The sequence below is a fragment of the Periplaneta americana genome, chromosome 4, assembly GCF_040183065.1.
Source record: "Periplaneta americana isolate PAMFEO1 chromosome 4, P.americana_PAMFEO1_priV1, whole genome shotgun sequence".
Classification (NCBI taxonomy): Eukaryota; Metazoa; Arthropoda; class Insecta; order Blattodea; family Blattidae; genus Periplaneta; species Periplaneta americana.
In genome coordinates, this window is record NC_091120.1 from 22,751,507 (window position 1) to 22,776,272 (window position 24,766).

The following is a 24,766-nucleotide window of genomic DNA, read 5'->3' on the forward strand; positions in this document are numbered from 1 at the left end:
TGTTAAAGGGATTACTGAACATGTGTTTAAATCTCTATTGTTGAAATGTATTTTTAAAAGTTAATGGAATTTTGTTTTGTTTTATTGTTAAACCTAATATAATATGGACTGTTTTATATGAAATATGGAAAATATATGGAAATTAACGAAAATATGTACTAAACTCTAAAATATGGAAAAATATGGAAAATAAAAGTAGGATTTTTCAACCCTACACATTGTGAAACATAAAGATAATGCAAAATATAAATTATATTAGCTTTATAAGTAAATATGTATTTACATATAAATCCTCTCCCTGTTAATAACCAATTTAATTTGAGCTCTAAATATGTCAGCATTCTTGCAGATCATGGCCTTCGTGTAATATTGTTTACTGTAGTATGTGTTTTGTTTTATTCTGAAATGCAACACGGCCGACTTGATGCTCGCTCCGCTTCTCCTTTACAAAAAAGCGAAGGGAATATCAAGTCGGCCGTGAATGCTATTAGCTAGTTCTCAAAACTGAAGACAGATGGATTTTGGAAAATAGGAAAATTATGTTTAAAAATTGACATTTCACTGAAAACTACTATTTTTCCGAAAAACTTTGAGTTCCAATCTTCAAAACGAGGGGTCATTTATTAAAATTCGTCCAGCCGTTTTCCCGTAATTCCCATTACCAATTCAAATTATATATATATATATATATTTGTTTTTATTTCACCATTTTACCATGATGTTTATTGTTTCTTTTAACTTTGTAAGGTCTGTAGACCCTACTACTATGTCGTCCGCTTCTACGTATGAGATTATTAACTCCTTGATTTTTACAATACAGAGTAGTTGTATGAGAAAGGTTACCTTTTGTTCATTCATATTTACAGTGGGCGGTAAAGGGTGAATGCCTCTTTTACTTCCTGGGAACTTAGATGTTTTGTTTCTTCCCGAAATATATCCTTTCTCGGGTAGATAAAAAGGCTTATTTCAAGCTGTAAACTTCCCCAGCAGCAATTTTCTTTTTCCTTTTGAAGAAGTAAAAATGAATAAAACCCGTAAGCATGTAGATTTATGTACTACCAAGCCATAATATGTAATGCGGGGTAAATATGTAAAAATATGTAGTATCAAATTTTAATATATTAATGGTAATTACAAGATTCGCAAATATTTGTTATTTATGTACGGTTAGGTTGAAAGGAATATAATATAAACATAAAAATCCGGTCCCTACTAATAAACATGGGTCCTACAACTCATACTTTCTGAGATCTGAACACTTGTTCATAGGAGGTGCTCAATGTGTCGTCCATTCATGGCAATGCATTCCTCTGTCCCCCGACGTAAGGAATCACGCACTCTTTTAAATTTGTTTTAAGACGTTAATAAGAAATTCCTCATAACGAGCCCCAGTTAATCTCTGTGGTAGCACGTATGGTCTTATTAATCTATCACCAAGAACGCCTGCCCATAAGTTGACTGAGAATCGGTGCTTATGCCTTGTTTCTTCAACTGCATGGGGATTTTCATCAGTCCACACATGCTGATTACTAAAATTCACAACACCATCTCCGCTGAACCCTATTCATATCCGCAACCAGACTTTTGTTTTCAGTATTCCTTGCGACGTATCAGGATTCCATGCCAGGGGTGTCAACTACGGCATGATTATCTGGTAGTCTGCTGCATTGTAGGGGAGAGAAATGCATTGCCATGAATGGACGTCACATTGAGCATCTCTTGTGAATAAGTGTTCAGATCTCAGAAAGTATGTGTTGTAGGACCCATGTTTACCACACATTATTTTCTTTTGTGCGAGATCGTGCGTATTTGCTTGTTTTCCGTACAGAACCAATACGCGGTAAGTATGAAATACCACATTCAGTATTCCCAACGTAACACACATAACAATTTCCCTCTTCTTACCGCTTAAGCGCGACATTCATTTTACTGCTTTAGGCTTTTAACATATTATTTTTAGAGACGTTTAACATAGTAATAATTATAAATTGGAAACTTGCCACTGCAATTTCACCTAAATTGCAATGTTAATTATTGTTTTTAAATATTTGCAAAAATTAAGTAAGGTCTACTACTCCACGAAACTTATTGCATTCCTGATACAAGTAACATTAAGGAAGCCGTGAAAAAATCAACGAGATTCCAGATGCCGATGTTATTACTGCAATATGTTATATAAATAATATTGTTAAAATATTAAAATGAAAAATAAATCATTACATAACCTTACCGTTTGTTTTAAGTTCGCATTTATAGACTGGGGAAAAAAAAAGACAGACGTATATCACGGCCTGCTGGAGTATAGTAAACACAGAAAATATTTTACAGCAACAATGTTGAAGAAAGATATTTTGGTGTTCCGAAGTTGGCGTCATTAAATAGAAACCAACATGGAGATTTCATTTCAACTAATTAGAAATTCGTCTTTCAGGTATGTAATAAACGATCTTCGCACAAAATAATGTACGATACACGAGCGATATGTTTGTTTTCAAGTTCTCGGAAATTAAAAAAGCTCAACTACTTTTCGCTTTTTCAATCTTTTCCTCGACCATGAAAACGTCAACATACAGCTCTTGTAACGTATATTACTATTGTGATGCATACTATCACCTCCTAAAATATTAGAAGCTTTTTTAACACCTTGTTTACACGTTAAATTTCAAAGGGTTTTGCAAATCAAACTTTCAGGTATAACTCCCTGTAAAGTTGATTTGAATAATTTCGAAGGGAAAAATTGTTCCGGGGCCGGGCATCGAACCCGGGACCTTTGGTTAAACGTACCAACGCTCTACCAACTGAGCTACCCGGGAACTCTACCAGACACCGATCCAATTTTTCCCTCTATAAGTCACACAGAATTAGTGTGCACTCAATGTTGGTTGCTTGACGGTTGTGAGCCCACTTTGAGGTCTGTGGATGTAGAGGGAAAAATTGGATCGGTGTCGGGTAGAGTTATTGTATGTAATTAATTAGCATGCGAAGTTGCCCATTTCACTTATTCTGAATTACAAACAAGGCTTACATCTGTTGAATTTTTTTTAACTCTAGTAGTGATATTGAATATGTTCATATATTCATGTATTTTATATGTTAAAATAGGCCTACACTCCTATGAAGAATTTTACAGTTATAATACAAAATTCATTATACTGTGACAGTTATCTTTGTGTTGTTTTAGTTGATCCATGACTGAGTGCTCGAAGCGTTTGTTGTTTAAGAGATCTGTCAGAAATAAATAAATTACGGATGGCTGGTTAAGCCGACCAGATTTTTTTGTCATAAGCCTGTGGGTAACCAAACATAAATTTAATATTGAAATATGGCTCAAATGATGATACGAGAAAATCCTCTGTCTATATTTTTACTTCTATATGCTATTTCTATACGCTATTGTTAATTAAAATAGGGGTTTGTTTCTCACAGATTCTAATCACCAGTTCCATGATCAACGTGTAGGATTATTGGTAGAAAAATATATACAAACAGATACTAAAATTATAATAGTAAAACATACAATAGTTTTACCATAGCTGATAGATTAACGGTTTATACCAGTCAACTAATTTCAAATGAGTCACATTTCATGGACTACAAAGCCCTCTATTTATTCTACAATAGCTAAAAGCATCATGTAACAGAAATAAATGCCAACACAGTGACAAAATTTCCCTTATTCATCTGTCGTAAAAAAAAATCTTGGATTCTTTTTCGATAATAACCTAAACTGGAATTTTCAAGTTAAAGAAACGATTTAAAAAATCTGTTCCTCCATTCACTGTTTGAGTCGCTTAAGAAACTTCTTGCCCCAGCAACTAAAACTTACCCTAGTACAAACCCTAGTAATGCCGCACTTCGATTATTGTGACGTTTTTTTTAAGTGGCCTAAGTTCTGAACTGTCAGTCAAGTTACAGCGAGTTCAGAATATGTGCGTCAGATACGTGTGCAACATCCGACGATATGATCACATATCACCGTCCTTCGCAAGTCTTTCGTGCCTCCGACTTAAAGAACGTAGAACTTTACATTCTTTGTCTTTACTCTTTCGAATTTTGCACACTTCAACACCAAATTACCTTTCGTCTCGTTTCTCTTATCTGTAACCTAACCACGACGTAAATACCAGATCACTTATCTGTGGCGCGTTAAGTATACCTCTTCATAGAACATCTCGTTATTCATCATCTTTTACAGTATCCACCTCGCGACAATGGAATTCCCTGTCACAAAGTATTAGGGGCTGCAAGACAATAAACACTTTTAAAAACAGCTTAAAAGATAACCTTCTTAGCATTTCACTCCAATCATACTGACTTAACTATCACTGACTACATTGTTACTCCTTCCTTTAGACATGCATCCTGATAGTGCTGTATTTTCAAAATTGTCTCGTAATAATCTCTTTTTATTATCTAACATTATTTGAAATATATTAACATTCTATGTATGTTGGCTTAATTCTGCTACATAGTTTGTATTTCAGTGTTTAATTAATAGTTCGTAGTATTTTGTTGTTTAATTCGTAAATAACTCTTGTATACATGTAACTCTTATCTAAATCAAATTGTTGAATTCTTTGTAAGTTCATATGTATGTATACTTTTTGCTGGTTGAATGGAAGAGAAGGCCTTACGGCCTTAACTCTGCCAGCTAAAATAAGTTATTATTATTATTATTATTATTATTATTATTATTATTATCATTATTATTATTATTATTATTATTATTATTATTATTGTTATTAAAATTTCTGATTAGGCGCTTCAAACGTTTCGTAACAATTCAGTTCGTCACCATGCTGTCAATGAAAGTTTTGTTTGTAGTTATCTTTTACCGGTAATCGATTCCTGTTATTTCCCAAGAAAAAATTATAGCAATGTTAAAAGAAATTAGATGTCATGTAACTCACAGTATAGTGAAATCACATCTTTACAGAAGAAGTAATAAAACTTATTATGAAACATAACTACAAAAAGTTGAAGGGGATTCATCGAATTCTTATGATTGCGTGAAATGTGTATGCTATTCTTTATTGTTATTGTGAGCATGGTTAGGATTGTAAGGGTATTTGGGATTTTAAATAGAAGTTTATATTTTCTTTTAATTTCTCTCCTCACTCTGCCCGCATTTAAATTGAACAACTCCTTCGTTAACTATTTCTTAATGGCTTCTTGATTCTATAGGGCTTTTCTCGAGACAACAATGCAATTGATTACTTACTTACTTACAAATGGCTTTTATGGATCATTGCCGCCCTCACATAAGCCCGCCATCGGTCCCTATCCTGTGCAAGATTAATCCAGTCTCTATCATATCCTCCCATCTACGTCTCGGCCTCCCCAAAGGTCTTTTTCCCTTCGGCCTCCCAACTAACACTCTATATGCATTTCTGGATTCGCTTATACTTGCTACATGCACTGCCCATCTTAAAAATCTGGATTTAATGTTCCTAATTATGTCAGGTGAAGAATACAATGCGTGCAGTTCTGCGTTGTGTAACTTTCTCCATTCTCCTGTAACTTCATCCCTCTTAGCCCCAAATATTTTCCTAGGAACCTTATTCTCAAACACCCTTAGTCTCCGTTCCTCTCTCAAAGTGAGAGACCAAGTTTCACTATCATATAGAATAACCGGTAATATACTGTAACTGTTTTATAAATTTTAACTTTCAGATTTTTTGACAGCAGACTAACCTCAGTCTAGTGCCGAGGTCATGGAAAGCATGGGGCTCTACCTCCATCCCCCCCCCCCCGAGTGCCTTCATGGCATGTTACGGGGATAGCGTTTAGACTAGATGACAAAAGCTTCTCAACCGAATAATAACTCGCATTTCCCATATTTATTCTGCGTTTAATTTCCTCCCGAGTGTCATTTATATTTGTTACTGTTGCTCCAAGATATTTGAATTTTTCCAAGTCTTCGAAGGATAAATCTCCAATTTTTTATTATTTCCATTTCGTATAATATTCTGGTCACGAGACATAATTGATTAAATAGTCGAAATATCTAGTAAAGCACGTGGAAGGCATAGGGTAAGAGCGCAACATTGCAACTAACAGCATTCCCCCTTCCCTCACCCCGATAGCAGACAGCATGATGGCGTGCTGATGAATATGCACACATAAGCGTGAAAGGAAAGTTAGGGGATATGGCAACAGAAAGGAGATAGCAGTAACGGCAATTTTTCTCTTGCAGATGGGTACAGAATCAGCGACGTCATATACGAGTGGGATGAGACGGCAGTAAAAGTGGAGAAGAACGTGGAATTATCACAGTACGAACTGGTGAAGATCAGCATAGCCAACTGCCCGAGATTCGTGAGAGGAGTTGGTAAGACTGCAACACTTCCTTTATTTTTCATCTTCTTACTCTAAACGTCTCCACAGCGAATAGGGATTATAAAGAATGGACACTGAGCGAATTTTCCTGTGTTTTGTTTCTCTGTGCGCCGGCGTTTAGTTCTACTTTCAAGCGCTAGAGGTTAGTGTAATCGAGCACACGCTAAGATAATAATTGAGAAGAGAGTTGAGACACAGGATCCAAACATCGCCTACCTTATTGCATAATCCAGTAACGCTTTGCTTCAAATAAATTCAAGTTAACAGCTTTTCCTTATTTCTCAGTGACAAACTAGTTGTAATAATAATTTGTTATATTTCAGGTATAATAAATTATATTATAAAAGAATACAATACATTATAAAATTATATATCAAATTCGTTTAATATTTGTATATAATATAATATAGGTATATGGTTTTACTTCTCATAAGAGTTTTGTTTTTCCATTATCAGTGCTATCAAATCATTACATATTTTAATTGTTGTTGGGGTCAACGTCTCAAGTCTCATTATAAAGGAACTCTAGAGTCTAGACATTTCAGTTAATGACGCATTTATTATTTTATGGATCCAATTTATTTTGAGTACATAATGTACCTAGATGTATTAATTATATGTGTTATATTTCCGCTGTGTCGACTGCTAGCTGGTGTGATGTCAGCGCCAACTCTAGGGAGAAAGCAGAATCTCATGCTCTAGCTGGCTTGAAGGTCATTGAAATCAGTCCGGCTACATCAAAGGTACCGACGCGAAGTATCCATTCTTTACAATCCCTATTCGCTGGTCTCCATGCGAACTTGTTTCCAGCACTAGCGAAGATTCAGTTTTTGTTCATGAAAACATGAACTGTGAATTCACAGCGTGGAATTATCAGCAGTAATCTCATTAGAGGTTTTGATTTATCTAGAGAAAATCAAAACTCGAGTGAGATTTAATTGACTATTACACGATTAGAAGAAAGTGCATTAGATTAAAGAAATAAAATACTGTAATACAAAAAATATGAATTGACTTACGATAATATTAAACTGTCTTCAAATGTATTATTGTACAACCTCATCATTACAAATATTTCGCTAGATGGCAGTAGTGTGTTATGATGAGCCGTTTTTTGTTATCAGTTATGCCAACTACACAATCTTCATTGAACTGTACGGACGATTACTAGTCAAGAAGGCTTTGTTGATTCAGTTTCATTTCTATTAAAACAGTTGCATTCCACTTCAATTATCAGTATATATTAAATAATCTCTGATATGTGATTATCCATAATCTCATACAGTAGAAGCTGTAACATAACCTAAGTAATATAAATAAAAAAATTGTATAAAAGTTTTAATTAAGGATGATGAAATAAACATAAATCTTTTAAAAAGATACAATTATGGAAAATACAGTGTTGGCAAACAAAGAAACAAATGCTAGGAAGGTGATACAAACAAACAAATTCTAGGTAGGTGATAAAAACAAATGTTAGGAAGGTGATAATTGTAGGATAAACAGCCATGATTGGTTGAAACACGTCGTTCGTACCATTTTATTGGTCAAAAGTAGTATGATGTAGTAAAAGATGTAATAATCAATATCATAATAAAAATAATAATACTCATGGAAACTTGCAACCTAAATAATTTAATATGGATATTAGCGTTGATATGCGTAATAGCTTTTTGAAATAATACGCATCCATATTTTTGACATCGTTTTAAGTTGTTTTGACCCTCTGGTACAGAAATCAGTAGAGTGTTTGCTATTATAGTTGAATTCTTATGTTGTGCGAAGATTATATGAGATATTTTATACTAATATTATTATATATATTATTTAATGTACCGAAGTACATATGATATTTCCATGCAGATATTCTGCATCATCATACGATGAAAGAGTAATGGAACGGAGAAAAATTCTCTCCGGCGCCGGGATTTGAACCCGGGTTTTCAGCTCTACGTGCTGATGCTTTATCCACTAAGCCACACCGGATACCACCCCGGCGTCGGACAGAATCGTCTCAGATTAAGCTCCAACTCTTGGGTTCCCTCTAGTGGCCGCCCTCTGCACTACGTCATAGAGGTCTATGAACGTAGGACCGAAGTCCACACATGTGCTGAGGTGCGCTCGTTATGAGTGACTAGTTGGCCGGGATCCGACGGAGTAAGCGCCGTCTTAAGTCACAAAGTGATTTACGCATATCATATATATTATTTAATGTACCGAAGTACGTGATTTAAGACGGCGCTTACTCCGTCGGATCCCGGCCAACTACTCACTCATAACGAGTGCACCTCAGCACATGTGTGGACTTCGGTCCTACGTTCATAGACCTCTATGACGTAGTGCAGAGGGCGGCCACTAGAGGGAACCCAAGAGTTGGAGCTTAATCTGAGACAATTCTGTCCGACGCCGAGGTGGTATCCGGTGTGGCTTAGTGGATAAAGCATCAGCACGTAGAGCTGAAAACCCGGGTTCAAATCCCGGCGCCAGAGAGAACTTTTCTCCGTTCCATTACTCTTACATCGTATGATGACGCAAAATATCTGCATGGAATTATCATATGTACTTCGGTACATTAAATAATATATATGATATGCGTAAATCACTTCGTGACTTAAGACGGCGCTTACTCCGTCGGATCCCGGCCAACTAGTCACTCATTAAGAGTGCACCTCAGCACATGTGTGGACTTCGGTCCTACGTTCATAGACATCTATGACGTAGTGCAGAGGGCGGCCACTAGAGGGAACCCAAGAGTTGGAGCTTAATCTGAGACGATTCTGTCCGACGCCGGGGTGGTATCCGGTGTGGCTTAGTGGATAAAGCATCAGCACGTAGAGCTGAAAACCCGGGTTCAAATCCCGGCGCCGGAGAGAATTTTTCTCCGTTCCATTATTCTTACATCGAATATTATTATAGTTTAGCACCAATCCCGTCAAGTTCCTCCCCGGTGAACAATGTATTTTCCTGTTTTATTTATTTGTTCTACTGTATGCAGATCCAGTTTTTTTTTACTCTGTTGATTTTCTAATCTCTCTTTGTGAAGTGTGAACAGCTAAGTAGGCCTACTTCGTGGCAGTTTTCTCACAGCTCTATTCTGTATTAGCATACAAAACATATACAAATACAACATTTTTGTTCAGTAGTGTATTTCTAACCTATAGTCATTTAGCTCTCTGATTGAGGTTCTGGCGGATATGTGCATGAGTGACGAAGCTAAGGTGTAAATATTGGGTAGGCTGAAAAAATCTGCTCACTTTACATCTTTGTATGTAGCAGTTGTTTCTCAGCTTTTCTATCAAAAACCTCACAAAACGTTGATGACCACTCATTTTCACCCCAAAATATAATACAGGTATAACAATATAAGTTACATATTTGTGTCAGAGCACCCTGTTAGCCAAGGATATTTCTTATACCATGAGAATTTAAAATTCACTGTGGGCTAAAGCAAGGAGATGCACTATCACCTTTACCTTTTAACTTTGCTCTAGAGTATGCCATTAGGAAAGTCCAGGATAACAGAGAGGGCTTGGAATTGAACGGGTTACATCAGCTTCTTGTCTATGCAGATGACGTGAGTATGTTAGCAGAAAATACACAAACGATTAGGGAAAACACGGAAATTTTACTTGAAGCAAGTAAAGCGATCGGTTTGGGAGTAAATCCCGAAAAGACAAAGTATATTATTATGTCTCGTGACCAGAATATTGTACGAAATGGAAATATAAAAATTGGAAATTTATCTTTTTAAGAGGTGGAGAAGTTCAAATATCTTGGAGCAACAGTAACAAATATAAATGATGTTCGGGATGAAATTAAACACAGAATAAATATGGGAAATGCGTGTTATTATTCAGTTGAGAAGCTTTTATCATCTAGTCTGCTGTCAAAAAATCTGAAAGTTAGAATTTATAAAACAGTTATATTACCGGTTGTTCTTTATGGTTGTGAAACTTGGACTCTCACTTTGAGAGAGGAACATAGGTTAAGGGTGTTTGAGAATAAGGTGCTTAGGAAAATATTTGGGGCTAAGAGGGATGAAGTTACAGGAGAATGGAGAAAGTTACACAACACAGAACTGCACGCATTGTATTCTTCACCTGACATAATTAGGAACATTAAATCCAGACGTTTGAGATGGGCAGGGCACGTAGCAAGTTTGGGCGAATCCAGAAATGCATATAAAGTGTTAGTTGGGAGGCCGAAGGAAAAAATACCTTTGGGAAGGCCGAGACGTAGATGGGAGGATAATATTAAAATGGATTTGAGGAAGGTGGGATATGATGATAGAGAATGGATTAATCTTGCTCAGAATAGGGACCAATGGCGGGCTTATATGAGGGCGGCAATGAACCTCCGGGTTCCTTAAGGGGACACTCAACTATATTTTGGAACTTTTTTCTTATTTCACCAATTTTTTTTTCAAATTTGGAGAAAAAGTTTAATATACACACGGAAAGTAACATGCAAAATCTCAGCTCATTAGATCCAATACTTTTAAAAATAAAAAATATTTCAATTTTTAATCAATCATTAATTGAAATATCACTTTTAATTATCATTTTTTATTTTTTGGCTTTGTGCATTTGACTGTGACTTCTCAATGAATAGGGGAAGAATTCTGCGTATTGATCTAGTTCTGTCACGTAAATTAGTGTAGAAATTTAATTTTTCATTTCTATGACACTTTTTCTGCAATTTTTTTAGTTGAGTGTCCCCTTAAAGCCAGTAAGTAAGTAAGTACCGCTAAAGATCTCTAATCCTCTTAACCCCACTTACAAACTAGCGTATGATTTACAAGATCATTGCTATACCTCCACTTCTTTGAAATGCCATTCTCGTCATTCAGTATTTTCCTTTTGGTATCGATAAATGTCTTTAATCCTCTTAACCCCACTTACAAATTAGCGCACGGTTTACAAGATCCATTGCTCACTGCTTCCGACTCTGTTGTCTATTATTGTATGTATGTATTTATTCACACTGCAATGGGTATATACCCGGTGGCCGTGATAACTAATTACACTAAATAATGACAATAATAAACTTGTTAATTAAAAATACACTTAATAATAATACCAATAATTAATACAAATAATTAATACTAACAATAATTTATAATAATAAGAATGATGATGATAATAATAATAATAATAATAATAATAATAATAATAATAATAATAATAATAATAATAATAGGGAATATCCTAAATTAAATGAAGCACGATCACTTAAAATAACATTTAAAATAAATCTAAAATTTGTATCTTAAATCTAACTTCGAACTAAAACCCACGAGTATGATATGTTCATATCTGCACAAGTACTTTTCCACATTACACTCATTTCGCTGTCAACTCACTCACTGCACTGGAACTACGACACATTACATATCGGACTCCTGTGAACTAAGCTTAAAGCTCTCCCCACGGGCACCACTTCCATTCATCTACACTCAGTGTCATTCTTAACTTCTAGGACCTAAACTTCCTGACTGTTTTTATTACGAACATATAAGCCTGCTGTTATTAGGTATACCGTCGCGAGGGGTGACTGTGCCATGAGGGTGACTTTGTGCCATTCGCGAAAAACGTATGGCAGTATTCTTTAAGACCGTGACAAGGTTTTAAAGTCTACTTCCTTACGTTTTTTTTATGAAATGTGCGAATGGCACAAAGTCACCCCGCTCGACGGTAACTCAAAATTTTGTGTAGGCTAAGCCTCCTAAGGAACTGGCCACTCTACCCCATTATCTCCTAGCTTAGTTGCCTCATGAGTTTTGTCTTATTGGTGTCACTTTTGAGGTTCAAAACTATCTTCGGACGTTTGACTAAACAAAAACAACGATCATTTAGCAAGTTCAACAAATTTATTTTGTTTCTCGTTAAAAACTTAGGATAAATTGTAAAGCTTTGCAGCAGAGATATATTTCCGTTGTGTAGTGAAGTGTGGCCGTTTCAGAGGAGTTCTCCATGATCAAGGCGGACTTCCACATGAGGAGGAACATAGGCTACTTCGTGCTGCAGCTCTACGTGCCGTGCGGCCTCATCGTCTGTTGCTCGTGGGTCAGCTTCTGGATCGATCCTGATGCCGTGCCTGCCAGAGTCTCCTTAGGTAAACAATTCCTTGTAACTGGATTACCGGTGATAATTATTCCAGTCTAACTCGTATGAAAATTATGTTACTAATCTCTTCCTCGTTTCACAAATTGGAAAGTGAATCAGACCCCCACTTCTCATGTCTGGGATGTGAAATTTTAGTGTTTTCATCAGAAATGATCATTTTAGTAATGTATTCATGTCTTTGATGTGAAATTTTAGTGTTTTCATCAGAAGTGATCACTTTTAGTGTAATATTCATGTCTTAGAATGTGAAATTTTAGTGCTTTTATCAGAAGTTATAATTTTTAGTAATGTATCCATGTATGAGAATGTGAAATTTTAGTGTTTTCATCAGAAGTGATCATTTTTAGTAATGTATTCATGTCTGATAATGTGAAATTTTAGTGTTTTCATCAGAAATGATCATTTTTAGTAATGTATTCATATCTGAGATTGTGAAATTTTAGTGTTTTCATCAGAAGTAATCATTTTTAGTAATGTATTCATATCTGAGATTGTGAAATTTTAGTGTTTTCATCAGAAGTGATCATTTTTAGTAATGTATTCATACCTGAGATTGTGAAATTTTAGTGTTTTCATCAGAAGTGATCATTTTTAGTAGTGTATTCATATCTGAGATTGTAAAATTTTAGTGATTTGATCAGAAGTGATCATTTTTAGTAATGTATTCATGTCTGAGATTGTGAAATTTTAGTGTTTCCATCAGAAGTGATCATTTTTAGTAATGTATTCATATCTGAGAATGTGAAATTTTAGTGTTTTCATCAGAAATGATCATTTTTCTGAGAATGTAAAAGTTTAGTATTTTGATCAGAAGTGATCATTTTTAGTAATGTATTCATGTCTGAGATTGTGGAATTTTAGTGTTTTCATCAGAAGTGATCATTTTTAGTAATCTATTCATATCTGAGATTATGAAATTTTAGTGTTTTCATTCGGAGTGATCATTTTTAGTAATGTATTCATACCTGACAATGTGAAATTTTAGTGTTTTCATCAGAAGTTATCATTTTTAATAATGTATTCGAAGTAAAGATTATTTTTTGATCCTAATGTATTTTTGTCTGGGGTGTGAAATTTTAGTGTTTTCATCAGAAATGATCATTTTTAGTAATGTATTCATTTATGAGAATGTGAAATTTTAGCGTTTTCATCAGAAGTGATAATTTATAGTAATGTATTCATGTCTGAGAATATGAAATTTTAGTGTTTTCATCAGAAGTGATCATTTTCAGTAATGTATTCATATCTGAGATTATGAAATTTTAGTGTTTTCATCAGAAGTGATCATTTTCAGTAATGTATTCATATCTGAGATTATGAAATTTTAGTGTTTTCATGAGAAGTTATCATTTTCAGTAATGTATTCATATCTGAAATTATGAAATTTTAGTGTTTTCATCAGGAGTGATCATTTTCAGTAATGTATTCATATCTGAGATTATGAAATTTTAGTGTTTTCATGAGAAGTTATCATTTTTAGTAACGTATTCGAAGTAAAGATTATTTTTTGATCCTAATGTAGTTTTGTCTGGGACGTGAAATTTTAGTGTTTTCATCAGAAATGATCATTTTTAGTAATGTATTCATTTATGAGAATGTGAAATTTTAGCGTTTTCATCAGAAGTGATAATTTTTAGTAATGTATTCATGTCTGAGAATATGAAATTTTAGTGTTTTCATCAGAAGTGATCATTTTCAGTAATGTATTCATATCTGAGATTATGAAATTTTAGTGTTTTCATCAGAAGTGATCATTTTCAGTAATGTATTCATATCTGAGATTATGAAATTTTAGTGTTTTCATGAGAAGTTATCATTTTCAGTAATGTATTCATATCTGAAATTATGAAATTTTAGTGTTTTCATCAGGAGTGATCATTTTCAGTAATGTATTCATATCTGAGATTATGAAATTTTAGTGTTTTCATGAGAAGTTATCATTTTTAGTAACGTATTCGAAGTAAAGATTATTTTTTGATCCTAATGTAGTTTTGTCTGGGATGTGAAATTTTAGTGTTTTCATCAGAAATTATCATTTTTAGTAATGTAGTCATGTATGAGAATGTGAAACTTTAGTGTTTGCATCAGAAGTGATAATTTTTAGTAATGTATGCATGTCTGAGAATGTGAAATTTGAGTATTTTCATCAGAAGTTATAATTCTCAGTAATGTATTCTTGTATGATGATGTGGAATTTTAGTATTTTCATCAGAAGTGATAATTTTTAGTAATTTATTCATGTTTGGGACGTGAAATTTTAGTGTATTCGTCAGAAGTGATAATGTTTAGTCATGTATTCATGTTTGAATGTGAAAATTTGGTATTTTTATCAGAAGTTATAATTTTTAGTAATGTCCAAGGCCCAATACAGATCCCTGAGGAACTCCGCTGTTTATATTACTCATTGAAAGAAATTCATCATTTAGTTAAGCCATTTGTTAAGATCTATCTAATAAGATTTGAAAAATTTTAATTACGTTTGATACCATAAAAATAAAACTTTTTTTTTTGTAACATAACATGTGGACACGGTTGTGCAGGCGTTACCACAGTGCTGTCCATGACGACGATGGGGTTTGGAGGTCGTGCACAGATGCCCCGCGTATCCTACGCCACAGCTCTCGACTCTTTCGTCATCATCTGCTTCTCATTCGTGTTCGCCGTGATGATCGAGTATGCTGCCATCAACTTTATCGACAAGATCACTGCTGACCTTAAAAAGATCCTGCAAGACAGAGGCGTCAAGAAGAAATCCCCTCCCAAGGTACGATACCCTGCTATCTGTCTACTGGATGTTCATTTCAAAGTGTGCCATGACGTCACTGTTGTTGGGTCACCGATTTGAAGCGAGTTTCAGCTTATATGTCAGAGAAGTTGCCTATTATTTAAGGCGTTCTTCAATCTGAACTTGAGAACGTGTACGGTACAACTTGAACGTCGTAGCAACAGATGGCGGTCTGTACGGTCTGTGTGCTTCCATAACCTCTTTCGAACTGTGTTTTGCGCCGGCAAGTCGTACGCAGGGTATTTGTTATCGGTTGCGTACGGTAACATTCCACAACACAAATCAAATGCTCCGTGTCCATGTTGACCGTCGAAGTTAATGTCAACAAATGCGTAAGTAATCGTCTTAATCCTCTTCCCATATCCCGACAGTACGTATTTCCAAACAGTTCACATTCCTGCCACTACCGGCGTTACCGTACGTATCGGTACGTACTCTTCAGAATGAACGCCGTACTTGCTAAGCAACTTCTCTGCCTCATAGATTATACACCTTTGCGGAAGTGTAGGAGGATTGAATTCTCTAGGCTCATCGGCTAGCCACGTGACGGCATACAGCGAGCCATGACACACTTTGAACTGAACACCCAGTATAAGGTCGTCTAACCGAAAACATTCGTGACAAGGTTGCAGAGAGGTTTGGATTCGATGGTTCTCATATTTGAATCTGACTGAATAATGAATTAGAACAAGAGGGTCCACACCTGTGGAGTAACGGTCAGCGCGACTGGCCGCGAAACCAGGTGGCCCGGGTTCGAATCCCGGTTGGGGCAAGTTACCTGGTTGAGGTTTTTCCGGGGTTTTCCCTCAACCCAATATGAGCAAATGCTGGGTAACTATCGGTGCTGGACCCCGGACTCATTTCACCGGCATTATCACCTTCATATCATTCAGACGCTAAATAACCTGAGATGTTGTTATAGCATATAAATAAAAATAAAAGAACAAGAGGCGATAAATTAGTTATTCGTACTCGTATAAGAAAATTAATGGATGAATTAGGGATATTCCAAGACAGTTCTAAGTCAGAAGGTGTTCATGATCCTTGTAATTGCAATGTCATTGTGGTATTCAAATTTTTAAGGGATTGGATCTTATTCACAAGGCCTGTGATTATAATAATTATGAGTGGCATAAATTTAATTTAATTTGCATATTTTATTTTTAATGGAGAATTGAAGACAAACGATCAATAATGACATTTTTCACTTTCAGTTTAACTAAATTTGCCGCTGTTTCGGAATAAAATACTTTTCGATTGAATAATTTCAAGGGAAAAATTGTTCCGGGGCCGGCTATCGATCCCGGGAACTCTGGTTGAACGTACCAGCGCTCTGCCAACTGAGCTACCCGGGAACTCCACCCGACACCGTCTCAACTTTTCCCTTTATATCCACACAACTCGCGTGGGCTGACGAAACGCAAGAGATCCACATCGAGTGCACACACTCTCTGTGTGACTTGGAATTGTGGTTTTCTGTTAACGTACACAGTGACGTATATATTATGCAAATCTAGTCTTTCAGGTCAAGCTCCCTGTAAAGCAGATTTGAATAATTTCAAGGGAAAAATTGCTCCGGGGCCGGGTATCGATCCCGGGACCTCTGGTTGAACGTACCAGCGCTCTGCCAACTGAGATATACTGAGATATACGGGATCAATACCCGGCCCCGGAACAATTTTTCCCTTGAAATTATTCAAATCTGCTTTACAGGGAGCTTTACCTGAAAGACTAGATTTACTTTTCGATTGCTGGTAAAATTCATGTTCTGGGAATAAGAAATTAATTAAGTAGTAAAATATCCCTGCAATCGAAAAGTATTGGGAATAAATTTGAATAAGGAAAAAAAAAAGTTTCCTTCCCAGGCAGTATTCGAACCAAAATAGTCTTAGTTACAAGTCTATCGTGCTCTGGAGTGAACAAGGCTCTGAAATCATCTACAAGGGTCGGTCCGGTTTTTTTTTGCCACTACTATACATATCAGCCAGAACCTCAATCAGAGAATTTTTCACATATGTACAGGGACATCATTTTATTTTTACTAACATTTCTAATATTAACCTGGTTATACCTTTGGATCAACGATTAAGAACCGGAAACACCCCCTTCCACGACTGGAGTTCGATGATACTGGCGTAAAATACAAACAAATCACTTTACTAGGTATAGGAGGGAAGAAAAGTAGTTCATCCATTTACGTAAACTAGGAAATATCGCGATTTTGAGTTTGATAATTTTCATTAGGTTTTTGTTTAATCAAAATACAGTACAGTATTAACAATGTGTGTTTTTACTCACGAACTGAGCTTTCCATGCGGACGTATTCATTATGCAGTGTATATTATACCGTCTGCAACACATTAGCGTACAGTATAGAGAATGAAGTTAAATTGAAAAATAATCATAATGTGAATACTGTATTTATACAAATTTTTGAAAATGGTGGCCGTTCATTTCGATACAGGCTTCAGTTCTAATATGCATATTATCGCACTATAGACTATTGTACGTAATTTCATTTACCAGGTTCGTACTTCGTATCAGTAACTCATGTTGAAATAATTCTGTACCTACTCTATAAAAGAGTACTTTACGTATTGTAAATTCAATCTTCACTTCTGCCCGATCCGAAAAGATAAAATTTCTCAGACATGCTATCTACTGTCCGTCCAAGTGGTTACGTCGTAGGGTCGTAGAAAGGGAGGAAATCAAGTGACAGTTAATTGCTTAACAAGGCCCTTTTATTTAAGTTATTTTAAACAACTGTATGGGTATAATATTACGTAGGCGTCCAATTCCTAACAGAAATTAATGTTCTCAGAAAAGAGCTAAGACAGCATTTACAGAGAGGCGAATAGAAGCAGGTGGGGGAAACCGGGATGCGACGTAGGCAAATGGAAAATGATGCAATATTGAAAGCTCTTTCGTCACTGGAAAACGCGAACATATTTTTGGAACGTACTGTTTACTATGACCGTAAGGCTACTATGACTCTATATGCGGTCTTGGATCTGTGTGGAGGACGGTTGAACTTCATTAGTAGAAGGGGTGGGAGTGAAGTACATTCAAAAACTCAGGTACAATAAAAATTGAAGTAAAAATAAAATGATGTCCCTGTATTTTGTTAAATGGTTTAAAATAAAACTCAGTAACAGCTGAATCTGTTTATTATTTTAAAACATTTTGTTACTGTCCCAACTTGGAACACAGACAGTAAGTGTGATTAGTGTAAGAAATGAATATGCAAGGCTCATTCAGAAAAGCTCATTTGTGTAATGTGCAAGAATTGTTAAAAATAACTTGGTTTTTTTTTTTTTTAAATAAAATTTAGCTTTTGGGAAAAAATGAATATGATTGAAATTAAATATACAGTATATCTAGTGTGTAAAGTGTAGAATGTGTTCAAATAACATTGTTGTTTTGAAATTAAACCTGAAAAATGAATAAATGAAAAAAATGCATTAAACTTTCCTTAAAAATAATGTGTCCTAATTGAGCCAAGTCATTAAAAGTTGAAAAAAAAATAGTTCAGTCACCCAAAGGATGAGGCGAAATTAAGAACATAATATTGGCTTCCTGTTCTATAAAGACTAGGTACGTTCCATGTACCAAATCTTATAACCTTTTTCCTTTGCTGTGGTCGTGCCGGAGAATCAGTCCCATTCCGAGGCTTACTGTTAGGTTTGGTAACAAGCTGTTTTTTACGGTGATGGGTTACTCTGAAAGTAAGAATTTATAAAACAGCTATATTACCGGTTGTTCTGTATGGTTGTGAAACTTGGACTCTCACTTTGAGAGAGGAACAGAGATTAAGGGTGTTTGAGAATAAGGTTCTTAGGAAAATATTTGGGGCTAGGAGGGATAAAGTTACAGGAGAATGGAGAAAGTTACACAACGCAGAGCTGCACGCATTGTATACTTCACCTGACATAATTAGGAACATAAAATCCAGACGTTTGAGATGGGCAGGGCATGTAGCACGTATGGGCGAATCCAGAAATGCATATAGAGTGTTAGTTGGGAGGCCGGAGGGAAAAAGACCTTTGGGGAAGCCGAGTCATAGATGTTATTTATTTATTTTTTAAGTTTTAGTAGGTTATTTTACGACACTTTATCAACATCTTAGGTTATTTAGCGTCTGAATGAGATGGTGATAATTCCGGTGAAATGAGTCCGGGATCCAACACCGAAAGTTACCCAGCATTTGCTCATATTGGGTTGAGGGGAAAATCCCTGTAAAAACCTCAACCAGGTAACCTGCCTCGACAGGGATTCAAACCCGAACCGCCTGGTTTCGCGGCCAGACGGGCTAACCGTTACTCCACAGATGTAAATAAGTAATAGTAATAATAATAATAATAATAATAATAATAATAATAATAATAATAATAATTTATTTTCATATGTATGGATAAATTAATTTAGTTTGGAAATTACGAAGTTTATAATTAAAAATTATTGTCATTTTAATATTATTCTTGTTGTAAGGGTTGAAGCAAGTAAAGACAAAGTATATAATTATGTCTCGTGACCAGAATATTGTACGAAATGGAAACATAAAAATTGGAGATTTATCCTTCGAAGAGGTGGAAAAATTCGAATATCTTGGAGCAACAGTAACAAAATATAAATGACACTCGGGAGGAAATTAAACGCAGAATAAATATGGGAAATGCCTGTTATTATTCGGTTGAGAAGCTTTTGTCATTTATTCTGCTGTTAAAAAATCTGAAAGTTAGAATTTATAAAACAGTTATATTACCGGTTGTTCTGTATGGTAGTGAAACTTGGACTCTCACTTTGAGAGAGGAACGGAGACTAAGGGTGTTTGAGAATAAGGTTCCTAGGAAAATATTTGGGGCTAAAAGGAATGAAGTTACAAGAGAATGGAGAAAGTTACACAACGCAGAACTGCACGCATTGTATTCTTCACCTGACATAATTAGGAACATTAAATCCAGACGTTTGAGATGGACAGGGCATGTAGCGAATACAGAAATGCATATAGAGTGTTAGTTGGGAGGCCGGAGGGAAAAAGACCTTTGGGGAGGCCGAGACGTAGATGGGAGGATAATATTGAAATTGATTTGGGGGAGGTGGGATATGATGATAGCGACTGGATTAATCTTGCACAGGATAGGGACCAATGGCGGGCTTATGTGAGGGCGGCAATGAACCTCCGGGTTCCTTAAAAGCCAGTAAGTAAGTATATTGGCTTCCTGCATCATGAAATTCCCGGAGAAATTCTTGTTGGGTTGGCGTTTGGAACACGGCACAAATGCCCATAGCAGTCGAATTATTTCACACTTTTTTTTATAAATATTTATTTATTTATTTATTTATTTATTTATTTATTTATTTATTTATTTATTTAAATTCAAATATACAGAATAAAGAAATATAATTACAAAACAAAACAAAGAGAAATACAAATAAAATAATACAAGCAATATAAAAAGAAGATACAGTAGTATTAACAAAATTTGAGACCGAATGAGCAGCGCTCGTGCTCGGTCGCAGTTCAGATATAATATTAAAATAAAAAAATAATAATAATAATAATAATATAAATAAATAAGTAAAATAAAATAGGAACTAAAATATAATTACAGCGGCAATGGAATTATATAATATAATATTAACACTATAGAAGAACAATATCGCACGTGAAAAGTAGGACTAATATATGTTTCAAAATTATAGAATACAAATATAATATAGGTTGATTAATTCATACACATAGGCTATAAATGTATTTAATCAAATTGAAGATATTAACACGTTTCTAATTTTCTTGTTATATGTTAGTGGGTTACATGTTAGAAGTTCTGGGTGTAATTTAGTTAAAGCATTGTACAACCGAGGGCCAAAATTTATGCTATGCTTTAGACCAGTAGATGTGAGACATTTAGGTTCTACTAATGTTGAATTAATATTTTGTCTTGTGTCATAATTGTGTGTCTGTAATACAAACTTATTATGATTTTTGTGATAAAATTTTAACAGCGTATACTTATAAATTTGTTCAATATTAAATACATTAAATTCAGAATAAATTAATTTAGTTGGATAATCGAAACCTTTCTTCAAACAAATTTTAATTGTTCGTTTTTGTAGCAAATTTAACGGACTAAGATTAATTTTTGTACTTCCACCCCAAACAATTATACCATATTGAATGATAGACTGAATAATGGCCAAATAAACATTTCGTAGAACTCTAATAGGTAAGTAGCATCGAAGATTAACGAATTTATCAATTGTTTTACGAAGCCTCTCGTGTTTTCTTTTGATTTACAGACAGGTCCGGATGCCGCTGACCTCCCAGTAGATCAACAACCACGATCTGTTTCGATGATAAACATATCATCACCATCTCCCATTTACCAAGAGATCGGGGAGGCAGCGAGTGACAAGGACGGCCACTTGAAAGCTCCGGACGGGCGAGACCGTCGCAGATCTCTAGTGTCGTTGGCGGCACCGATCATCGACTCGCTCAAACGTAACATCGAGCGTCGCAAGTCAGAGATCAGCCTCCACCTCCCCGCAATACCTCTGCTGACCCAGAGGAGGAAGTCGGAGGCGAGTCTGAGCAGACCGCCACCCATTCCACTCATAACCGTGACGGGCAACGACAGCGACGTGGAGGCTCAAACCCAGGACGAAAGGAAGGGCAGCGAACGGGAGGACGACGTCGCCGACATCTGCTGCGACGAGGTCTTCCAAGAGGACGGCGAGGAACCGGAAGACAACGACGAGAAAGACCCGGGCTTCATGCTGATTGCGTTAGCCCTCGTCATAAAGTGCGTAATGAAGCCGTGGAAAATGTGGAAGCACACGAGATGCGTCCCAGACGAGGACGACGTATCCAGGCTGATAATAACCGGAGAAACACCTGATAAGTTCTCAAAGATCGACATTGAGGCCAGGAAGTACTTCCCTGTTGCGTTCTGCATTCTGATAACAAGCTACTGGATAGCGTATCTGTATTATATCACAGACGATTTCCCCGTCAAGGACGTCAACAGGATGCTTATGAAAAGCAAATGTATTTCAGGTTCCATTGGTTTTAAGGAGAAATTCATCAGTCAAAATGATGACACGTGGGCCGTTTGAGAACTTCATGGACTAACTGCAGTGCTAGTACCTTACTATAATAATACCGGACTGCTATACAGGATGTTTAAAAAATACGGGGCATAATTTCAGGTATGTATTTCCCACATGTAGACAATCAAAATAGTTCATTACAACATGTGTCCGGAAATGCTTTATTTCCGAGTTGTGGCCTTCACAACATTGAAATTCACCGGAACGTTTTTCTTTCCGCAGGTCGTTGCCGTCAAAGGAGACATTAAGAGGGCATTCTGACAGTTCATTCCGAGGCGAAGGTTACATTCAGTGTTGTGTAGGCGTTAGACTGTGCGACATGTATTCAAATCAAGAGCTGGCAGAGATACACTTCATGTACGGTAAGGCGGACGGCAATGCTGCGCTGGCTCGTCGTTTGTACCAGGAGAGGTACCCACAGCGACAATGTCCAGATCGGAAGACATTTGTACGTCTCCATTACCGTCTGTGCGAGTATGGAAAATTTAACTCTCCTGGTTTGGGAAGGGGACGACCAAGATCTACAACTCCAGAAGTACAGGAGGAGATTCTGGAGGCTGTGAATATGACTCCTTCTATCAGCATACGAAGGGTAGCGTTGCAAGTCAATGTTCCTCATACGACTGTCTGGAGACTGTTGAAAGAGTATCAATTGTATCCTTATCATATCTGAGGACATACGCAATATTCCTGGAGTTTGGGATCGTGTTCGCAGGTCAATGAGACATCGGTATGAGGTCTGTATTCAAGCAGGAGGTGGACATTTTGAACATCTTCTGTAATGGCAACGACCTGAGGAAAGAAAAACGTTCCGGTGAATTTCAATGTTGTGAAGGCCATAACTTGGAAATGAAGCATTTCCGGACACATGTTGTAATGAACTATTTTGATTGTCTACATGTGGGAAATACATACCTGAAATTATGCCCCGTATTTTTGAAACACCCTGTATAGTAGCAGCATTGGCGTGAGTGCGAAAAATCGCGGACCTGACATCTAGCGCAGAGGGATGGAATTACGTCCACATATACAAATATTAACATAGCGAGATTCGGACTATTGTTTAAAACGTGAGTTACTAATGTGGAATTATATATGAAACACTTAAGAAATGTTGAATAATATTTTGTGCGAGATCGTGCGTATTTGCTTGTTTTCCGCACAGAACCAATACGCGGTAAGTGTGAAATACCACATTCAGTATTCCCGACGTAACACACATAACAATTTCCCTCTTCTTACCGCTTAAGTGCGACATTCATTTTACTGCTTTAGGCTTTTAACATATTATTTTTAGAGACGTTTAACATAGTAATAATTATAAATTGGAAACTTACCACTGCAATTTCACCTAAATTGCAATGTTAATGATTGTTTTTAAATATTTGCAAAAATTAAGTAAAGTCTACTACTCCACGAAACTTATTGCATTCCTGATACAAGTAACATTAAGGAAGCCGTGAAAAAATCAAAGCGATTCCAGATGCGGATGTTATTACTGCAATATGTTATATAAATAATATTGTTAAAATATTAAAATGAAAAATAAATCATTACATAACCTTACAGTTTGTTTTAAGTTCGCATTTATAGACTGGGGGGGAAAAAAAAGACAGACGTATATCACGGCCTACTGGAGTATAGTAAACACAGAAAACATTTTACAGCAACAATGTTGAAGAAAGATATTTTGGTTTTCCGAAGTTTCCGTCATTAAACAGAAACCAACATGGAGATTTCATTGCAACTAATTAGAAATTCGTCTTTCAGGTATGTAATAAACGATCTTCGCACAAAATAATGTACGAAACACGAGCGGTATGTTTGTTTTCATGTTCTCTGAAATTAAAAAAGCTCAACTACGTTTCGCTTTTTCAATCTTTTCCTCGACCATGAAAACGTCAACATACCGCTCTTGTAACGTATATTACTATAATGTAAAATTATTATCTTATATCAAAGCTGTATATTATGAGAAATATTGCATACTTCATATTACTTTCCATAATTAATTGTTACATATTTTTTCTTTGGTTTACCGAGACAAAATCAATCTGATTTTAGGAATGAATTTACAGTAATGTTTTATATACGCATTGCTGACAACTGCAAAGATAAAATTGATAGTAATCTGATGCTTGTAATAATTAGTAAAGGCATGTGGACAACAATAAAACTTAATTTGATAAAACCTTAAAATCCAATACATTTTAACTTCTATTTATTTATTAGGTCTAAATAAAAAAAGTAATTTGTATTTTTTTATCAACACAAAGACGAAGAAATTAGGCCTACTAAAGAATGTTGTTGACTCAAGTTTTATGAACGTCGGAAATCGAAAGTACGATTTGGAGCAATTTGTAATGTTGCAATTGTGACAATTATAAACAGCACATATACACCCTGA

The 24,766-nt window shown here is 35.7% G+C and overlaps 1 protein-coding gene across 2 annotated transcripts in view; it reads left to right on the forward strand.

The window, feature by feature from the left end:
* Positions 1-23,959, forward strand: part of LOC138697591 (gamma-aminobutyric acid receptor subunit alpha-6-like) — a 73,645-nt gene extending 49,686 nt beyond the window's left edge. For both annotated transcript variants that reach the window (XM_069822964.1, XM_069822963.1), the window contains 4 exons: positions 6,197-6,331; positions 12,301-12,453; positions 15,005-15,228; positions 21,550-23,959. In XM_069822964.1, coding sequence (XP_069679065.1) covers positions 6,197-6,331; positions 12,301-12,453; positions 15,005-15,228; positions 21,550-22,365 — 1,328 coding nt within the window. In that variant the 3' untranslated portion in view covers positions 22,366-23,959. The remainder of the gene's footprint in view (positions 1-6,196; positions 6,332-12,300; positions 12,454-15,004; positions 15,229-21,549) is intronic.
* The last annotated feature ends 807 nt before the right edge of the window (positions 23,960-24,766 follow it).